General features: G+C 41.5%; 1 protein-coding gene across 1 annotated transcript in view; it reads left to right on the top strand.

Annotated features, from left to right (window-relative positions):
- Positions 1–7,465: 7,465 nt before the first annotated feature.
- LOC148504795 (uncharacterized) overlaps positions 7,466–21,566 on the top strand; it is a 59,981-nt gene continuing 45,880 nt past the window's right edge. Inside the window, exons 1-3 of the mRNA XM_088448237.1 lie at positions 7,466–7,529; positions 13,209–13,562; positions 21,247–21,384. Coding sequence (XP_088304363.1) covers positions 7,478–7,529; positions 13,209–13,562; positions 21,247–21,384 — 544 coding nt within the window. The 5' untranslated portion in view covers positions 7,466–7,477. The remainder of the gene's footprint in view (positions 7,530–13,208; positions 13,563–21,246; positions 21,385–21,566) is intronic.

Below are 21,566 nucleotides of genomic sequence, written 5' to 3'. Positions count from 1 at the left end.
AACACCCCAGCAGCAGCACCCAGACACACACTCTCCTCCCCCTGTATTCACAGCCAACACCCCAGCAGCAGCACCCAGACACACAGTCCTCCCCCAATTAAATACCAACACACCTGCAAACAAACACTACCTATTGCTGATCAGCGTCTTCCGTTCTTGCTATTTGCAGTTCCCACAGCAACAGCGGAGGAAGCAGGTCTCACGTGTGTGAAAAGGAAGAACCAACACAGGAGGGACTCCAGGCTCTGTCCTGCCCCTTTTATGTACATTGGTAAAAAGAAAAAATTAAAACCCAATCCCCATGGACAGTAATGTACATACTGTACTGTACATTACAAACCCGAAATGAAAGGATATCCCCAGTCACTCCATAAGAGTCAATGGGGAAGCGCTGATTGGGTGAGAACTGACAGTTGCTATGGCAGTTTCAGCTCTCAGCCAAACAGCGCTTCCCCTGGAGAGGGACCCAATTTTATTTTTGGGGACCCCACATTCCAAGGATTACAGCCTGGGCTAACCAGTTTGGGGCTGGCTAATGTGATTGAAGGGGGACTCCACGCTGTGTGTCACCCTACTATGGCAATAACTCCCTGGCTGGTTAAGCCTGGTATAGAAAAATAGGGGAACCCCATGGCATTTTTTCCCCTATTTTCATAGGCCAGCCCAGGTTGAGCGGTCCAAAGCTGCTTACTGATTTAGGGGGGGGGGGGGGTGTTGCAATTTTTTCCAATTGCAACATATTGTGTTTTTGCTGTGTAGAGTGACATGGTGGTAAACAGTAGCCTCCTGCTTAGCTCATATGAGAGATCTTTTTAATATAGGCATATATTGCTGATCCAGCATCCTGCACTGCTACCTGTAAGCAGCATACACTACTGCTGGTGAGCTGTATAGAACTCCGCTTCTCTCAAGCTTCGCCTAATTACATGTAACAGTGAGTACGGCTGTACCTACTTTACTTAAAAAACCAACACCACTGGTTAAGTTCTGTAACTAGGCTATTCATAGTTTGAGTCATCCGCTGGTATGTGCCTACATAACTCTGTAAATATCAACACCTTGTACACACATTATTTCAAACAGATGTATGAAATGAAAATAACCAAAAACCATCAGATCCACAGATTATACATGTTATCCAAAAGGATACCAGATGAGGCAGACATTTTGAGAGCACTACATAGGATACAGTGGGTAGAATACACAATTTATAGGTGTGATGCACTTAGGGTTGTTGCAAAATATATCAGAGACACACCCACATATAATACATCATAAAAGACCACATACTCAATACTATACTATACTGGGGAAAGGTAGTAATGCTATATACTTTTTTTCAGTGGGAGCTATGGGAAAACATAGGGCCTGATTCAGACCCGCTAGCGAGCGCTGAGTGCTCGCAAGCGGGTCGATGTTGCCCAAGTGCGCATGCGCGAGACCCGAATAACGACGGCTAAGCCGCCGTTATGGGTCTCGCACCAAAGGGGGCATGCTGTCGATGGTGATTGACAGCATGCCCCCTTTGGTGGGCATGCCGGGGGCGTGGTTGCCCAGACGGAGGCGTTCCCATAATTTTGCCGCTCGCTATAGCTATGCGAGCGGCCAGGAGGCCGCTCTAAAAAGTAGGAGGGACGGCCCTAATTCAGAGCGAGCGCTCTGTCAGAGCGTCCGGCTCTGAATCAGGCCCATACTGTATAGCCTATGTTCTAATCTAGTCTCTAAACTATTATGCCAGTTTTCAAGTCAATCAAATGAAAGGTTTGGTCGTGATTGAGCAATAAACATACATTTCCTTTTTATATATTAGTAGGGATTATTACAAAATTGGACCCAGGTCTTAATAAGGTCATCATGCACATTTGTGTGATTACCTAATTGTGGGTATGGCACGTGCACGAACAAATGTGCACGCTGTGCACAGCTGTATAAATGGGATAGAAGAGAACTGGTGACGGGGGGAGTACAAGAGGATGGGGGGGCAGGGAAGAGAGGGAGCGGGGCAGGGGAAGCTGCTGAGGGGTAATTTATTTACTAGTTATATTATACTAAACTGTCAATTGCCACATGAGGGCATATAGCCAAACAATGAAAATAATAAAATTGGGTGGGTGCATTACTTTTGTGCCTAAGGCAGTGGTTCCCAAACTGGGTGCCTCAGGGCCTTTGCAGGGGTGCCTTGGGTTGGTGGTCTGGGACCAAGTCAGATTATTTAAGAACAGTGTGATAGGCAAAACCAATGCTTTTGGCGGCCAATCAAAAAATCTGTGTACAAACAGGCATAAGCCTGTCTACCAATCCATAACTGAAGTTTAGGATGACAGATACTGTAAGCACAATTTACTTCATTTAATATTTTTTCTAAATTTCTCAATAAGTTGTCTTTGGCCTAGGGGTACCGTGAAAAAAATGCTGATACTCTAGGGCGCCTTGATTCAAGAAGGTTTGGGAACCTCTGGCCTAAGGGACACCTAATCCATCCTTGAGGATTAAGGTGAGTACACACCTGACCAATATATCTGCTGATCGACTGATCTGCAAATATATCTGCAGACTATTATATGTTCTGCATACAGGCTGCCCAATTTGTTGTGACTAACGTCACAACTGGGAGGGCATTTCCAGTTGAGCCATCAATCACCGCCGGCCCAAACAGCATGTGTACGGGCGGTCGTCTGACCGCCCGTACACACAGCACGATGAGCAGATATATCTGCAGATATATCTGCCATCGACTATGCAGCACAGCTGACGTGATATGTATATGAACTAAATCGTTCACAGACATATTACTGGTACACACTGGCCGACGCACACACGATATATCGGCCGTTCAATTGAACAGCTGATATGTTTTCTAGTGTGCACCCAGCTTAAGGGGCTGTGGGTCCTATTAGGCAGATAATGCCTTTAGGCCATCCTAGGTATGGAAGTAGGGGGGCACTGTGCAGGGTAACTGAAGACTGCTTCCAGCACACATGCTATAGATCAGGGGTAGGGATCCTTTTTTCCGTCGAGGGCCATTTTGATATACAGTATATAACATTATTCGTGGGCCTGGTGCAGGCTACGCCTCCTCCGTGTGATGTCACACAGGGGCAGGGCCACAATCACCAGTGATTACAGCAATGACTGGAGCATCCTGAGGATGCTGCGGGGAGCTGTAAGGGCAGCGGTGTGACAGTCTGAAGCATCCTAAGGACGCTCCAGGCGGCACTGATGCATAGATTCTGGCTGCAGGGTATCATTCTAGGCACCCTGCTAGCCAGATGAGGCTGGCAGAAAAAAGCTCTGAGGGCCATACCAAATGATTCCGGGGGCCTTATATGGCCTGAGGTTCCCCATCCCTGCTATAGATGAACAGCACCTTCAGTAACACGCACTTACAGGGATATCCAGCGATGCTGAGAACTCCCAGAATGTGCCCAATAGAGATTGTTAATCGGAGGTTTGCGTTGGTCTTTCGAATCAATGCGGGATCGCCATGTCTGCATTTAATGTAAAAAATTATATCAATCTTCTCTAAATTCTATATTATTTTTGCCCTTACATTGTAAGGGCATTGGGAAAGGACTGTGCAGTTAAAAACAAGGATTTGTAGATATAAAACGGTTAAGGGTAAACATCACCTAAAAGTGTAATGAATGAATCTCATCTAAGTTTCAAGTCTCACTCTGCAAAATATTTGTTTGTTGATTTGTGTGCAGAGCCAGGTGATTTCCTGGTCATTGTTCACTTTCAACAAGGAAATATCCAACTCTTTCATCCTGTAAGAAATAGTCATGCTAAGCCATCCACATCACCATCCAGTATATGGGTGCAATAGCACATACATTGGCATATACATTGGTTCATGATGAAACAAAGCAGCAAAAGTGGAATTTTGCGTTGTCAATAATTATGAATATAAAAAATAAGACATACAGAAAGCCAGACTCAAGAGACATTATTAGGGAAGTTATTAGGGAAGTTATAATGAGCATTTGTCTCTGCGGGTTGGGCACGGGATGTCGGCGCACACTAACTATCCCTTCCCGCAGCCTAACCCTAACCCTCCCTCCCACAACCTAACCCTTTACCCCCCACAGCCTAACCCTGCCCCCACGCAAGCTAACCCTATCCCTCCCCCTAGTGCATAACACTAACCTTAAACCTAACTCTCCCCCTAGCCCTGATACTTATTATCGGGATGTCAGCGGTCAGGGTGACGTGCCTGGATTCTGACCCTTGCCGGGATTCCGGCGCCAGCATTCTGAGTGCTGGCACCACAACCATCGGGATGCCAACTACACCCCGTCTCTTTTAGTTGCCTGCTAAAGTTATCAGCTGCTGATTCTACACAGATTAACAGGGTGATATCAAAATGTAACTGCACCGATTAGGTAATAAATCTACAAAATGTGAGGGATCTTAAGTTGGGTACACAGTAGGTTGACAGGTCAGCTATTTTAAAAGTTTAAAAGGCATATTAACTTTGTCAACATGTTGGGGCCTGTATTGTCAACATAGTGACTGTTGATCCCACATATCCACCCCTATGTTAAGCCATACCTGCAAACTATAGCTGGTACTAAGCAGTACAAATATAGCTATATTTGCTGCTAAGAACACTATTCTTGTAAGAATTTATTGATAAGGCGAATAAAAACCAATATTTGAATATGTTATGGTCGTATTTGGACTGTTTTAATAAATTGGCATTTGCTCGCGCCCATCATGACAGAGGGCCCACATTAGGTTTTGCAATATTGGGGATTTAAAAACAGATAGCTTAAATAAACTGTTTCAGCTCACACATATTTCTAGATCAGGGGTAAAGCTAGGCTTTCTATCACCCAGCGCTTCCTTTTATCTATTTGTGGTTATATCATTCTGGTTTTTTTTCTCAAGACTATGAAAGAAAGAAACTATAATGTAAAAATGATAAAATTCCTATATCTCATGAGAGATGGATGTACACTCACCTTTCAGAAGTGAGTCATAGACGCTGGACACAATTTTTACCGTGGCCCTACGGTGGTTGCGGAATGCAATGCTGATCTTGTCAATGTAGTCGTTAATTCACTCCAAATCGTCATATGTTTTAGATGGTTAAATAAATGCAACAAGCCTCAATGGCACAGATCAATATACTCAATACAAGGTCCTACACATTTATGTAGTATACTCACCTTGAATGGGATGTGGTGCGAGTCTGTTGTGTAGATGATGAGTTGATATTTTAGTCAGTCCCAAAATAATTTTGGATGTAGACTTGCTTATTTATATAAAAATAGATTTTATTTTTCCGATTAACATATAATTAAATTGGTCTAAATGGTGTGTTCTCATGCACTAGACTCAAAACATTCACATGAAATACTATCTTATTAAGAAAAAAATTTAAATTGCAAAAAAATGCCAAATTTAAAAGAAACAATCACAAATTAAAAATATTTATAAAATATGTTTAAAAAGTAAAAATGAAGAAAATAATGAATGAGTGAAGAGTACCAATGGTGGAGACCTAGCAACGCGTTTCACAGAGCCAATGTCTGCTTCCTCAGGCTAGTGGCTAAGTAATGAAGAACCTGGACCTTAAGTAGGGAGCTGAGGGTATGATAATGATGATTGACAGGACCCTTAAGTGTCTAGAAATATATAGAAAATGAACTAAACCATCTACAATTTGTATTTGGTGTTGTCTCTAACTAATAAAAGGATTATTGGAAACAAGTGTCCCAAAAAATTATATGGTAAAAGATAGAACGATGTTTTCAGAAAATTTGGGATGTATTCAGAAAATATGGGAGGGGTTGCGATTCAGAGGTTTGGTAATGAATTAGATAAAATAGGGATCGCGATGGTAGAGAGCTCCCAAACATCTCTTTTGTTTTGTGGCTTGCAAGTGTGCTTGTCCGGGATCAATGTTATTGAGAAGGCACAACGCAATCTGCGCTGGGTGACTAACAACAAGTGACGATGATCAGACGTCACTTGTAAACAAGGGTTCGGGGAAGTAGGATATGGAGGGCGCGGCTAGTACAAATGGTTGTCCTGGCAACTGGTGACACTGATATTGACATCACCGGTAAACAATTGGGCAAGCACATGAGGGAAGAGGGCTCTGCTCGTAAGAGCTTACATTCTAAAGGGGATTATTATACTTTCTATCTAATATGCATAAGTTGTCTGCTAATAACCTTATTTTTAACTATACAATAGTTGGATCATATCTTGTGCTTCTCCTTCCCTTACCCATATGACCATCTACTCTAAATTCCCCACAAGGGCACCTAACACTTGGTGGCTGACAACCTGCTGCTTTTGAGTGTTATGATCGCTATTGCAGCAATGTATATAAACCATGTCCTTGTCCTTCATTGTTTTGTACTGTAAGTCACTGATTTCTTGTTTGCTCATTTGTTTATGTACTTTGTGAGGCGCTGCAGAACCCTTGTTTTGCGCCATATAAATAGAGGATAATAGTAATAATAATACAACTTTGAATCAGTTACACACCAGTTCTTCAGATTGGTGACTGGGTGGTGGGTATGGGCGCTGCACTGCATTGACCTGCATTGCTATTTCCTCCAATATGCGGAATAAAGCTGTGGGTCTGATCCCTCCTCCTCATTTTTGGACATGTTTTTTTTTGGGGGGGGTGATATTTTTTTGAGTCAGAAAATGGCAAGCAATGGTGACTTAAATTAAATATAATATAACTAGACATAATATAACTAGACATGTTTATGGTCGTTGGTTAGCATATTTTTCCTGTTGTAGCATAAAAGTGGTGTAGTCCTAAAACCAACTGACCAACCACGATCAAAAACTTAGGGGTCTATGTACTAAGCAGAGTTAGGAGAAGTGAAGAGTAAAAAGTGATAAGGTGCCAGCCAATCAGCTCCTAACTGCCATCTCACAGGCTGTGTTTGAAAAATGACAGTTGGGAGCTGATTGGCTGGCACCTTATCACTTTTCCCTCTGTCTCCTAACACTGCTTAATAAATAACCCCTTAGGCACCAGTTCTCCACTTAATACACAGGACTGGGCACTTGCATGAATCAAAGTACACATGAGAGTTATAATGCAATGGAAGAAATGGAACAAAAAGAAGAGGAAAAAAGTAATAGCATCTTATAAAAATAATATTCAAACTTAATTTATATCTGTTTGGTGTGTATCTCTCTCTTCTAAGCTATTATGAATCATTAACCATACACACATCAATTCAGAACTGTAAGCTAGGAGTTTCAACATCCCAACTCTCGTTTCTCAATACCATCTCCACAAAAGCAGAACTTTTAAAGGTATGCGACAGACTCTGGACAAATTGGCAGCGTCACAGAATAATCCCAGCACATACAAACAAGAGATGTCTACAACATCCTCTGTATTTCTTCCTCTTTCTATCATTTCACAATAATATTTCATTATATAAGTCATCTTTATCTGCATTCAAGACATACATTTGTACGAGAGACATTTTCTGAAATGGCTTGCAAAAATAATCGGAACAGATGGAAAAGGCTAAACTTCATGGCAGGTAAGGAACAGGGCTGACATCCTTTGAGAACATTTTTAGTTACAATTTTAATAGGTTTTACTACTGGACAGTGGTATATGAACTGAAACAAATTCTCAGTTTATTGGAAAGTTAAAATAAATGTACCCTTGGGGGGGTAGGCGTTTCTAATGAAATAAGGGTCACCCATTAGACCTGGAGGGTGCTCAATACCTGATGGCCTCACTATACTTCTGTTTGGTACACACAAAGATTGATTTGGGAGTTCCATATGGTTATTGACCATTAGAGCAAATATACTGTGCTGTCTGATGCTATGGTAACCATAAGTTGACACATTTAAGAGTCACATTCAGTTCTTGTATCACTATCAATCTAATTAATAAACAAATCAGAAAGTAAGGGGCTATGGCATGGGGAGATACAACAAATATGTTTATTCTGTTATGACGTGTTCTAGACTTACCTACTGTAGTTTCCTTATTACAATATCATTGAAAATCTAAGTTTGCATATGTTATAAAACAATTTATCCAAATGTTATTTCTTTATTAGTGTTAATATCCCTGAGTTGAAAATAGTAAATTCATTTGAGAATGTACATTGGTGATAAAAAGAAAACCATGGGTCATATATCTAATACACAATCAATAGACAATAAGATATTATTTTTATAGTAAATAGTGATGAATTTACTGTTACTAATTAATATATCCTGTGTATACTAAGTATCCTAATAGATGCAGGCAGCCTTCAATGTGGACAAGTGACATAATCATGTGTAGCCCACCATTGCCAGACAGATATTGTTTCTTATGCTGGCCATACGCGCTGCAATTATCGGGACGATCCGCCCGATATCGGCGGATCGCCGCGATAATTGTAGCATGGGGGGGGGGGGACTGAGGGTTAAATATTGCTCGGTCGGGCATGCTGGATTGTCCAGCATGCCCGTCCGATGCGATATTTACCCGGTAACTGTCGGCCGCATCAGGCAGTGTATGCCCAGCGCAGCCGACAGATAGACATTTCCTGTGTTCCTTCCTACGGAAGGAACAGGGAAATGTCTCCTCCCCCGGGGGCGGAGCGCAGATGTTGGGCTATACTCTGTGAGATTTCTCTCACAGTGTATGCCGCGGACATCTGCGGCTGGCAGCCGGCCAGATAAAATGTCTGTCGATCTGACAGACATTTTATCTTGCCGTGTATGCCCAGCATTAGTTTTATTCTTTCTGAACATGACTCCCTAAGCAGAACTGCATAAGGTGGAGTATACATATAATGCATATCTATCTATCATCTATGTATCTAATATTTATATATATATATATATATATATATATATGTACACTATATATATATATATATATATATATATATATATATATATACTGTATATATATTAGACTTTAGATGCCTCTTTTTTTTCTCTCTCTCTCTCTCTATATATATATATATATATATATACATTTTGGTTAATGGGGGCTACTGACTTAGCTCTGATCTCTAAATACTGCATTGCACTTCCTAGTCACATGACACATTTATAGTGTCAATCGGTGCTCAAGGCACCCCCCATACTCAGAGGCATGCCTTTATTCTCTCTCTTTCTGAGCAGCTTACTGCCCGTGGTGTGACACCGCCCCCAGTTCTGAAGTATTGTCTGACTATACAGAAGTGAGTTGCTGCCTCATCTCTTGCATCCCTGCAGTCCCAGGGAGCTCCACAAAGCTGTTAACTATAAAAATGATTACAATAAACAAAGAAGATGGAAGATGTTTATAAGTTATAAATATCTCCTATGTATTATTTTAATAAATTTTAGATCAAATCTCAGGAGTATGCCTACCCTGACTGCACGTCCCTGAACTTAATATATACAAACACACACACATATATATATATATATATATATATATATATATATACAGAGGCATAACTAGACTTTTTGGTGCCCTGTGCCAGAGAGAGCATTGGTGCTCCCCCTCCCATTTTTTGAGTACGGACATAAGATAGTGCACCTGAAAAATGACCATGACCTCATGGGGAAGGGCCAGGGAAGAGGTAGGGGAGGTCAGGAGATGCCGGAGATAAAAGAAGAGGAAGCTATAAGTGAGAATGATAATAAACAGGAAAACTGACAGGCCCAAACTGTGCCCCCTGCCCTCCGGTGCCCTTTGCTATGGCACAGGTCACGCCACCCTAGTTAGGGCCATAAATATATATATATATATATATATATACAGTATATGTGAAATAGACGAGGCGGCACTAGACAGACTGATTGAAGTAAGAAGTTATAAACGTCCTTTATTGAGCCAACATGTTTCAGGGATGTTTCCAGTCTTCAGGGACAAAGGTGTACTGAACAAACACTAACAACAAACATATACCTGCACCAAATGTGCAGTTATTGTTGATTAAACCTCTATCGTCAGATGATGGATGTAACCATAAGTCCTTTAAAACCATATTTTCTCAAAATAAAGACACAGACCAAGTTAATGCAGTTAAAAAATAATAGGTCTGCTTTATTTATTTACAATAATGAGTATGGTGGCAGAGGAAAGACCAGCAAACCACCGGCGCCCTCTTGACTTAGTCCACCACTTACCAGGCCCTATATTCCAATTAATGGTATATGAGATATAAAATACTTGCAAGGGCCACTCTCCCTTTATAGCAAGTAAGACACTCATGCCAATATAAAATGCTTGCAAGGCCTGCTCTCCCTTTATAGTGTTGAAGTCAAAAATTAAAATACACTAATATCCCAGACTTTAACATTAACTGGCATATTCTCATAGGTTTCAATGCAATAGGTAATTATAGGTTAGCCAGTTACCCTCCAAGGAGTTGTAAAATCTGATATTTATCAAAGGTTATCCTTTGCTTATCTGAAGTGTAAATATCAACAATTGGGACTTGTTTGTGGTTCAATTGATATTATGTTGTAAGTTCCTCTGAACAATAGGCCAGATAACATACAATTGCTAAGAGACTTCTGACTCTGTATTTATCATCGCCCCTCTTCTGACCCATAGTGGACAATGGACATGTCAGTTTATAGGTACGAAACTTTGATCCTGATTATAGCTATATGCATTCTCTTACCCACCTTTGCATATTAAATTACCATGAGGCCTTGTCAAAGACCTTAGCATATTTGGACTTGATCAATGACTTGGTCAAGTCCAAATATGAATGACTTGATCAAAGTGAACCTCTTGTAAACAACAAATGGATCTATTGTCTAAACTTCCAGGTAGATCAAAGGAAATCTAGTTCTTATTAACATATAGTAACTAAAAAAACAATTAATGATGTTTTCCATTTAGGCAATGTCTCTAATCCTAATACTCCTAAAATATATTTCATTATACAATTGATTACCAGCTGCGGTAACAGTTGCCCCCTTGTGGCCATGAAAAATTAATTTGATTGGCCACAAATTAATCTAACGTAATTATTCCCAATACATTTTGAAACATTTCTTCAAAACAAACTTTCCTTTCATAATCATTATTTAACTATACCCATTGTACCACTGTAATGGTTGCATATTTCCTCTAAGATAACACCAAAGTACAATTATATTAAAGAGAAGAAAAACAGCTATACATAGGGGCATATTCAATAGGCTGCGAGAATAGCAAAAACCCCACATCTACGAGGTTTATCCTGCAGGTGTGGGTTTTTTGCTATTCTATTAGGTGCGTGTTTTTTTATTAAACACGCGTCAGGAGGTTTTTTACACGCACCTCCTGAGCAAGCGTGATTTTTCCTAAAATCGTTGATTTTAGGTTTAATCACCGGCACTGACACCCCCGTGATACCCCCCCTGAGGACTAATTAAGCAATTGGAAGTGTCCAATTAGCTTAATTAGTCCTTAATTACTTACCTCCAGCAGCGCTGTCTTCTTCATCCTGCATCGGGAGCCGGCTCTTCTGCTGCAGCAGTGAGTATGTCAGTGTGTGTTGTGTATATAAGTGTGTATGAGTGTGTGTGTGTGCATGAGTGTGTGTGTGTCCTGGTGTCAGTGTGCCCCTGCAGTGCTAGTGTGGCTCCCCCGGAATGTGCGCTGGGAGAACTACATCTCCCAGCAGCCCTTGCTCCTCCCACCAGCCCCTGGGACTCCCAGCAGCCCCCTCTCCAGTAAGAAGAGAGAGGGGAGGCCGCCGGGAGGAGCGGAGACTACTGCAGACCCCCTGTAAGGTAAGTGGTGGATTTTTTTACAATAAAAAATCCGTGCCACGGGGATTTCAGAACTGAAAACCCTGCGACCAGCATTTTTGGAATTGAATACCGCGGGTATCGGGAGCGTGCATAGCCGCATTATTTCTAAATTGGGCATGAGGGACACAAGGTTTTTACCTCGCTAAACCACGTGCCCAATTGGATATGCCCCATATAGTTCAGGGACGGGACCACATATTAACATTTTGTTTGGGTCATAATGTACAGAATTGTGTTAGCATAAATCCGGTGGTTGCGAATAGATTGTCGCACATTGCAGCAAGCAGATATTAGCAATGCCAGATTTATGTTTAATATAGCATATAACAATGGTTAATTTGAACTAGCATTTAGGAGGGAATCCAGAAGTGAACAGCTGTAACAGCATCCTGAGCCTAGGCATCGCCCACTGTTTGAACCAACCAATGACCCACAGTGAACTGGAAACATCCCGCCCCTGAACCAATGGAAGAAGACACAACCTGCTATTATACACACCCATAATTTAACTGTATAAATTGGGCTCCCCTGATCCAGAGAGCAGAAGCTGTATTCTACCGGTCATCTGGTGACGACTGTACTCTGGATCCAGGGAGCGCATGCGAACATATGTATACTGGTTTGTAACCCTGACCTTTTTCCTGAACTGTTTTGTGCCACTGTATAACTTGTGATAATAATGTTATATATACTTTCAATATAATATTTATTTTTGTGCGTTGGACCACAGAAACTGGTGTGTGTGTGTTCCCTTGCTTTCACAAAAGGTTATTATACTGTGATATATATATTGCACTGTAATTCACATTGTCTTTGGTACAATATTCCGCAGCTAGTATTATTTGTGTAGCAAAAAAACCAAAAACTTAAATACAGCACTTATATAAAGCCAAAGCATGTCAGACAGCATGCTCCCTAGGTAGTGAGAGACTGTTCAGATAAACTGACACACCTTTTATCAGCCTCCCACATGTGGTCTGACAATCAGGGTAGCTAATTACTTGGATAATTATCACACAGAAGTTAAGAACTCGGAACTTGATAGATAAAAATGTACAGGGAAAAAGGTTGTAGACTTTCATCATCAAATTATGACATCAATCAACATCTATAGGAACTCAAATGCCAATCTGGACGGCTTCAAATGCAATATATTTTCTAAAAGAATGATGAATGTTTATTAACATTATTTATATTTTGACAGCATATTCCATTGCACTTTACTATTAGAACTAATACAGTATAGTAACAACACAAGACAGGGTATTAACAGACAGACAAAGCTATAAGAGAGCCCTGCTCATGAACAGAAAAATTTTGGTTAAGCACAAGGGGGCCTATTCATCATCGATACGGCCTTCGATGATGAATAGGCCCCAAGAAGTGGTTGAGTGTTAGCGAAACATTATATAATATAAATATATGATAATTGTTATAAATAACTGTATTGTCTCTTCTCTAAGTTTTCTTGTACATTCAGGTGGAGCAGAGCTGGTGCCAAATACCCATCACCAAGATACCACTGAGACCAACTGTAGGAGGAGATGTTACATTTCTAGTCAATATTAAAGAGACGATCTACAACATTAACTGGTACAGAAGTTCCGGCACATACAACCGAGATAATATTCTAACACATAGCCTCGGATCTGACTTCCCACCAACAATTGGTCCACGGTATACTGGGAGAGAGTCATTACGAAACGATGGGTCACTAATTATATCACATCTGGCAATGAATTACAGTGGATTATACACAGTACAGTTAACTTTCCCATTTTCTTTAAGTTCAGCAACAGTTGAACTTACTGTCTACAGTAAGTATTATTCCCAAACATTTCTAAAAATAATGTAATTCATAGTGCTGAAATTTTGCAATATATTGAAATGTGAAACATAACTAAAGTGCTTAAACCTGTTGGGATGTGCAGGAGAGATAAATATAGTGTTCATATTAGTAAATGTGGAAGAAGCAACTGCTAATATTTTCATTGCATATTCTAATCTTCATGTAAAATATGCTATATATCCTGTTAGTTTACTGATATCAATTATGAAAGTACATAAATTGTCACACTACAATAAAATAAACAATTAATTAATATTTCCCCCTATTATATTTTGATTGTAGAATGTCAAAGCACAATAGTTGATTCTGAATTGAGAACCATACACCTTTAAGTCTAATAATGTATTATTAGTAAGTAGAGGAGGCCAGCTAAGAATGCAATACAGCTGAGACACAGTGCCAAATACTCTCAGCATATATTTTTGCCATCATTACCCATGTAGCCCCACTCACCACACCCCTATATTTATCTTTCTCCTTGCCACCGCTGGTTCCTGTAGACCTGCTAGATGAGGTGGAGATGCTCTTTTAAATCATTGGTCTGTGTATGTGTTTGAGTCTTGAAATGTTTAGTCATTTCTGTTTGTGTATTTTAGTGGAGAGCCTAACAGGGAGAGGTAGAGAATTCCAGAGGTAGGGAGCAGCATGTGCAAAATCTTGGAGGCGGTCTTTGGAAGAAGTAATCAGGTGGCTGGAGAGGCGGCATTCATTAGCATAGCGAAGAGGGTGAATGGGAGTGTGAAGGGAGATAAGGTCAGAGATATAACTGGAAGATGAATGGGTGAAGCTGGGCATCCACTATACAATTATCTGTCAGATATCTGTCCAATCTGGACGGTTGGATTGAAAACCTGGTAATGTATGGGAGCAAATGACAATCGTCCATTTGCTCACAAACACTGGAAAATAGCCAAAAATGGTTGTTCAGACAAATTGGTAAAAACACACAAATGTAACCAATTTGAACAAATTTTTTTGTCCTTTATTCAGTGTTTAAAACCATATGATCGACTGTCATTTGCTCCCATACATTACCAGGTTTTCATTCCAACCAGCCGGATTAGACAGATATCTGACAGATAATTGTATAGTGGATGGCCAGCTTAAGGGCTAGTGAGTGTGAGAAGCTTGAATTTGGTTCTGAAAGGGAATGGGAGCCAGTATAGGGCTTGTAGGAGAGGGGAGGCAGATGTAGTACATTTGGAGAGGAAGATGAGCCGGACAGCGGTGTTAAGGATAGATTGGAGTGAAGAGAAAGGGAGGCCAGACAGGAAGAGGTTACAGTAGTCCAAACTGGGGATGACCAGTGAATGGATGAGGGTCTTAGTTGCCTCCAGGGTGAGAAAGGATCTAATCCTGGAAATATTTTTAAGATGGAAAGAGCAGGACTGCGAACGATACTGAATGTGTGGTTTTGAAGGTGTGAGAGGAGTAAAGTATAACTCCAAGAGAGCGATTGGGGGCTAGAGAAGACGTTTGTGCCATCAATACATAATTAAATTGTGGGAAGTGAGGTTATGCGGGAGGTTGGGAAGATGATCAGCTCAGTCTTAGACATATTAAGTTTAAGAAAGTGCTGGGACATCCAGGAAGAGATAGCAGAAAGAGAAGTGGAGATACGAGTGAGGAGAAAGGGGAAGAGGTCAGGGGAGGAAAGGCATATCTGAGTATGATAAGCATATAGATGATATTGGAGGCCAAAAGCTCACTTAAAGAGGACAAGTAGAGGGAGAATAGGAGAAGTTTTATATGTGCTTTATATAAGTTTTATATGTGTTTTATTCAGACATTTATGATTGTCAAGCACATAAAAATACACAAGGGAGCGCTAAATGAAGAGTTACAAATTAATTTAATATGACATACTTAATAGAGCATACATTACATCTTGAATACAATATTAAAACCACTTAATATGGCCAAAAAATTTTTTATATATTAAAATAAGAAGATAATAGATATATATAGAGAATATATAAAACAAGGCAAAATAAGCTCGTAGAGAATATATATGCAGCCCACTATGACTTTAGAGATCCGGTGTAATAAGGGAATCCACTTTGCAATTGGACATAGATAGATTTTCAAATGAACCAATGCAATTATCAGTGAGCCCAAATGCTGGCGCTATGCTCAACCTTCTCACCATGAATACACCTCACCACCACTGCAGATCTCGATCCCTAGTCCTTAATCCCGCGGTAGTGATGGTGGGAGGGCAATACCTCAGTGAATTATGCTCCCTGTGAGATGTAGAGGCATCCACCTGATATTGGAGATAGAGCGGTGTCAGTGGGAGCAACACATTATCGGCCCTCTATTAAGGAGGGAGACGCAGTTGACACTGATGTGAAGTATCCAAAGTGCTTGTATCGGCGGAGTCCCGATTAGTCTCACATGAGCCACCAGAATCAATAACAATAGTGGACAAGTCTGCAAAACAGGTTCTTAACGCATTTCACCATTATAAATGTGTAAAGGTTTCATCCGAAGGGTATTGCAGGTATCCAGCAGATAAAATATTTAAATGTTCTGATAACCAATAGTATCCACCCAACAATTATCTTAATTAAGTAGTCACATATATCTTTAATTAAAAGAAGGGGAAAAAAACAACTATTGGCTTAGATGTAACAACTCGCCACACGTATGATCTCAATTTAACATCATTACCAAAAAATAAAACATAAAAATACATATGAAAAAAAAAAAAAGTGAACATTGGGCTCGATTCAAACCCGCTCGCTGGATGCGTTCACTCGCTAGATGCGTTTGCAAACTCGTCAAGGCAGGCGATCGCACGGCAAGGCATTAGCATGCTCACTATGTCTTGTAGTGTGATCGCATTGTGTATGTAGACACACACCAGCTTGTCTTAAGACGCCCACTTGCGCATGTCATCTCCAGGAAGTGTATGCAACCACTGGTAACATCGAGTACCATCGGATGAGATCGCAGCGCTTGTGGTTGACCATACCCTGCCGCAAGCACTGCGGGCGCTTCAGTGTAAATTTTAGCCAAGTGACGTATACTATTACACTGCCTCTTAATTATGCACGGCGAAACGGCGTTAAGATGTTCAGGCCACCCTCCCCGTTTCTAGCGGCCAGCCCCTGTCACCACCCACAAATGGCTTCTCCCGTCACTCACTCAGCCGGGCTGTCTATGCACAGCAAGCAAACGCTAATGCTAGGGCACAATAATCATAGTGACCCAGGTTTGAATCCAACATAAAATGAGGAAAGAATGTATATTTTTCTTTTAACCTTACAGCTAGTACATTTTCAACACTCATCATATTATCAATTATCTAGAAAGAAAATATACACAGATAGAGCTACCAGCCCATAGTCAGCACTTCTCATAGTGTCAATTATATAGAAAAATAATAAGTATATACAAAGACAGCTCTAAACATTGGCCAGTCAAAATGGCCTAGTGGACTTATAACAAGTCACAGTTCTCATAGTGACCCAGGATAGAAACCAACTGAGAACAAAAAAACAGTATTAATTTTCTTTTACTATTATAACCAGCACATATTCCACAATTATCATTAATGATCAAGGTCTGCAGATTCCAAACTCCCACCAAATAAACTGAACTAATATAAAATTAATTTAAATTAATCTAAATATTTATACTAGATATATTATTTAGATATTAGATATTTCAAACACCTATAAAGCATGAAAACAACCAAGTAAATACCCCAGAGGTTAATAACTAAATATTATTAATTTCAATAAAGTCATTAAGACCATTTGGAAATAAAGTGCCCAGAGAGAATATCCAAAAAATAGCAGAGAGACAGTTGGAGATACGTGTCAGTAGAGAGGGGGAGAAGTCAGGGTAGGAAAGGTAGCTCTGAGTATCATCAGCATATAGATGGTACTGGAGGCCAAAAGAGCTCATGATCTCACCTAGGGGTCTATTTACTAAGCAGTGTTAGGAGACAGAGTGAAAAGTGATAAGGTGCCAGCCAATCAGCTCCCAACTGTCACTTTTCAAACACAGCCTGTGAGATGGCAGTTGGGAGCTGATTGGCTGGCATCTTATCACTTTTCACTTTGTCTCCTAACACTGCTTAGTAAATAGACCCCTAAAGAGGACGTGTAGAGGGAGAATAGGAGAAGTTTTATATGTGCTTTATATAGGCTTTATATGTGCTTTACTCAGACATTTATGATTGTCATATGCGGTTATTTTAGAAACGCTGTGTATCATAATTGTCTATATACTGTGCACAATTCTTCAGCTGGATGCTATATGTTTCTATATAAAAAATGTAATTAAAAAAAAGTTTAAAAAGAAGATAAGAGGAGTGAAGACAGGATGTTAGGGGCATTCCTTATTTTGCAGAGGGCAAACAAGAGGTGTCTGTAGGAAATAGACGCCTCCTGCATGCATCTGCGATCCAAGTGCAGCGTCCGTAGACGCTGCTTCGGATCACCATCGCAACCATCGGCCACGCTGGTTGCTGAAGCTTACCCAGCCTGGCCGTCCGAACCTTTCTGCCAGGTCTAGGAAGTCTGCATCCGCCCCCTTTTTGTAGAATGGTCCTGGTCGCTGCCTACAGTTCCCCAAATGCCAGGGAATGTCAATCAAGCTGTGGTTGGTTGGGGGGAGTGCCAGCGATCACACAGGACCCGACTGCACATGCTTAGAATGGGTCCTGCGCCTGCGCAAACCCAGGACCATAGGATTTGTACGTAAATCATCAGGTTTGCGTACAAATCCGAATCAGGCCCACTGTACACTACTGTATTCCTGTACCAGCTACAAGCTCGTGGATATCTGTCCTATAAAGGTTCCATTTCACAACATCCACTTTCACATTTAGGGGTCTATTTACTAAGCAGTGTTAGGAGACAAAGTGAAAAGTGATAAGAAAGTGATAAGGTGCCAGCCAATCAGCTCCCAATTGTCATCTCAGGCTGTGTTTCAAAAATGACAGTTGGGAGCTGATTGGCTGGCACATTATCACTTTCTTATCACTTTTCACTCTGTCTCCTAACACTGCTTAGTAAAACCCCTTAGGCAGAGAGAAGCGACCTGCCAGGCACACTCCAACCAATGTATAAGAAATGTCTCAAACACACAAAAGTAGTAGTACCGTTAATTAGGACAGTCCTGATGTCATCTCACTCTTATGATTGAGTTAGGTCACAAATGATCTAAGCCAAACAGCATTTTAGGTGAAAAATGGAAGCTTGTAATTTAATGAAAGGGTAGTTTTTAAAGTGAGCGTAGGTTGTATGTTGATGTGATCTTGATTTTTGCATAGGGCTTCAAGACCAGAAAAGGGGCGGATCTAGACTGTTGTAGTAGGGGGGCGAGTTAATGATTAATTCCGCCCCCCCTCGCGGCAAGCGACCCCCCCCCTCGCGGCAACACCCCCCTTTACTTTCACTTACCTCCGCTGCTCCAGTGATGTTCTCCCTCCGGGCTTCGGTCAGCTGCTCTCCCATCCTGCACTGTGACCCAGTCAGCTGTTTAATGCAGCAGCTGACCAGGGACACAGTGCAGGAGCCGGGAGACCAGCTGACTGGAGGGAGGACATCAGCGGAGCCCAGATCTTCGAGCCCTGGACAGAGGTAAGTTTTACTTTTTTTTGTTAGCAGTGATCAGCGTGTGGTCTATTTAGACCACACAGCTGATCACAGGGTGTGAGGAGCCGGCTGTGATCGCTTCCTCCCCGGCTCCCGGGTCAGGTGACAGCCTGTCACTGACACATACCCCTAACTGGGAGACGGGAGCTCCGATCACAACAACACAGCCCAGCCATTATCATCTCTCTCCTCTGAACTTAATGATGCAGAGGAGAGAGGTGATAATGGTCGGACAAACTGTGCTAGGGGGGGGCGATCGCTCCAATCGCCCCCCCATGGATCCGCCACTGGACCAGTATGTATATTTGAACCCTGAAGTGCAGTGGGTTGATTAGAACCAGTACAAAATCAAAGTGACATTATTATTAATATGTGGCCATTTAAACCTTTTCTAATACACCACTACTTTCATTGCACAAACTAATGGTGTATCAGTTTTACACAACACAAGATGTGGCGCAAGCTGAATAAGCATAAGGCTATATAAGAGTCCTTAGTTTTTTGTAATTGACTAGAATTTTGGTCAATTGTTGCTAGGTGGAGTAGTTTGGAGGGTTTGTTTGGTTGGTTGGTTTCTGACCATGTGTGATATATTGGGAGTGGCTATATGTGGGCTTTATTAGGCTGGTGTACGCCCAACAACTTCCTTTCTGGACAATGTTTGTCCCTCCCTCCCTCCCCTATCTATTTCTTATGCTCTTTATATGTGTTGTGATAGGATCACTGGTAAAGTGGTCTGTGACAGGGACATTTATCCCAGATTCCTGTCCTATGTGTTTAAAATCCCCAGGAGAAAGTCTGCAGTGTAGCAGGCTTGAGTTTCAGCTTTTTGAAAAGCCGGTTTGGGACCTGGGGGTTGTGGGTGAGAGGAGAGGGAGGGCTCCACCCACGGCCACTCCAGGTTTTGGTTCTCGCAGCCTGGTATCAGGCTTGTTAGAGTTTTCCACCTGAGAGTGGCCAATATAAGCCTAGTGTGTTTAGAGCTGATTGTCTCACCTGGGAGAGCAGACAGGGAGTTTGCTCAGAGACACTTGGAAAACCTATCTGTGAGTACTGTGCTGTGCTTTGTTGCTGGCGAGGGCATTAGGCCCTGCCAGGTTCTGGTAGTGAGGGAACTACCTGTGAAGTTAGTGCCCCGACAGGGCTAGGATTTACGTTTATGTTTTCTTTGTGTTATTTCTGACATTGCACAATAAAGACTGGCGCAGACCAGCTTGTACTTGCATCCAGACTGGTGTGCTGCTTCCCTGTTGCTGTGTGTGTGTGTAAGGAAGGAGTCCTCTACCCAGGAGAGGGACCCCCCTAACCTAACTGTGTCACAGTGTGTTCTCATGTTGGGCGGGAAGGTGCTACAAACCAGCGGCCAGGTAAGGTGTAATAAAAAGCTGTGGAGCACATTTCCTTTGAAGGGTCATAGTATGGCCTACCTTGCGGGAGGACTTTGGGAGTCCGTCTCTGCAGACACGCTCATACTATGTAGTATTATAGGGGGTTGTGAGTCTTCACAACTCAGCTTACAATGACCACAGGTGGGGCGTCGCTCCCTAATATTGGTTAAGTAACGCTCAGCTAACAATGACCACAGGGGGAGCGTTTCAGTCGCTCCCTAATATTGGTAAAGTAACGCTCAGCTTACAATGGCCACAGGGGGGGCATTTCATTCGCTCCCTAATATTCGTTATGTAACATATGGCTGGAGCTGAGTGTTTGTAGCATCCTTCTTTGCCTCCCAAAAGTAAATTAAAAGCTCAGGGTCATACCTTCAATAAAAGCAAGTTATGACCATTTAACCAAAGCAGTCTGTGTCCGTGTCTTTATTTTAGTGTAAGTTAGTTGTAAGTTGTTATATTGTTTTTAATTGCAATAAAGTTATGGACGCCTTATGATACAATTCTAGGAGGTCAGTCACATTGGGGGATGTAATAATTGGTCACCCATTCTCTAACTACAGTAAATGTAGAAGATGTCATTAAACAATTACCTGTGAATGTAATGTACTGCATTTTTACCTCAGGTATACTCATTTCTCTTTTTCTACAGCTGCAGATGAAATAATGTTGGCACCTACAAGTGGGGCACTTACATCGGAAGAAGACCAACCTGCTAGTCATACCATAGATTCCATAAATCATGTGGCAAATGCAACATTACGAGTAGGCTGGAACAGTGAAACAGTAGGTAATACAAAATGACATTACACCTTCCTCTATTATAAATTCAGTGTGGGTACAATTTAGTCCTCTGAGTGCTGTAACTGGCATGCACCACAATCTGACAGGGCACAAATGGCATTTCTTGGGGTAAAAGTTGCAAATAAATTCCCTGGAGAGGAGGGGCTCCACATCACTATTTTAGTACTG

The sequence above is a fragment of the Taudactylus pleione genome, unplaced genomic scaffold (assembly GCF_031769625.1).
Source record: "Taudactylus pleione unplaced genomic scaffold, aTauple2 ptg000454l, whole genome shotgun sequence".
In the NCBI taxonomy this organism is placed as follows: domain Eukaryota; kingdom Metazoa; phylum Chordata; class Amphibia; order Anura; family Myobatrachidae; genus Taudactylus; species Taudactylus pleione.
The sequence above is the reverse complement of the archived record's forward strand: the minus strand, read 5'-3'. Positions and strand labels throughout refer to the sequence as shown.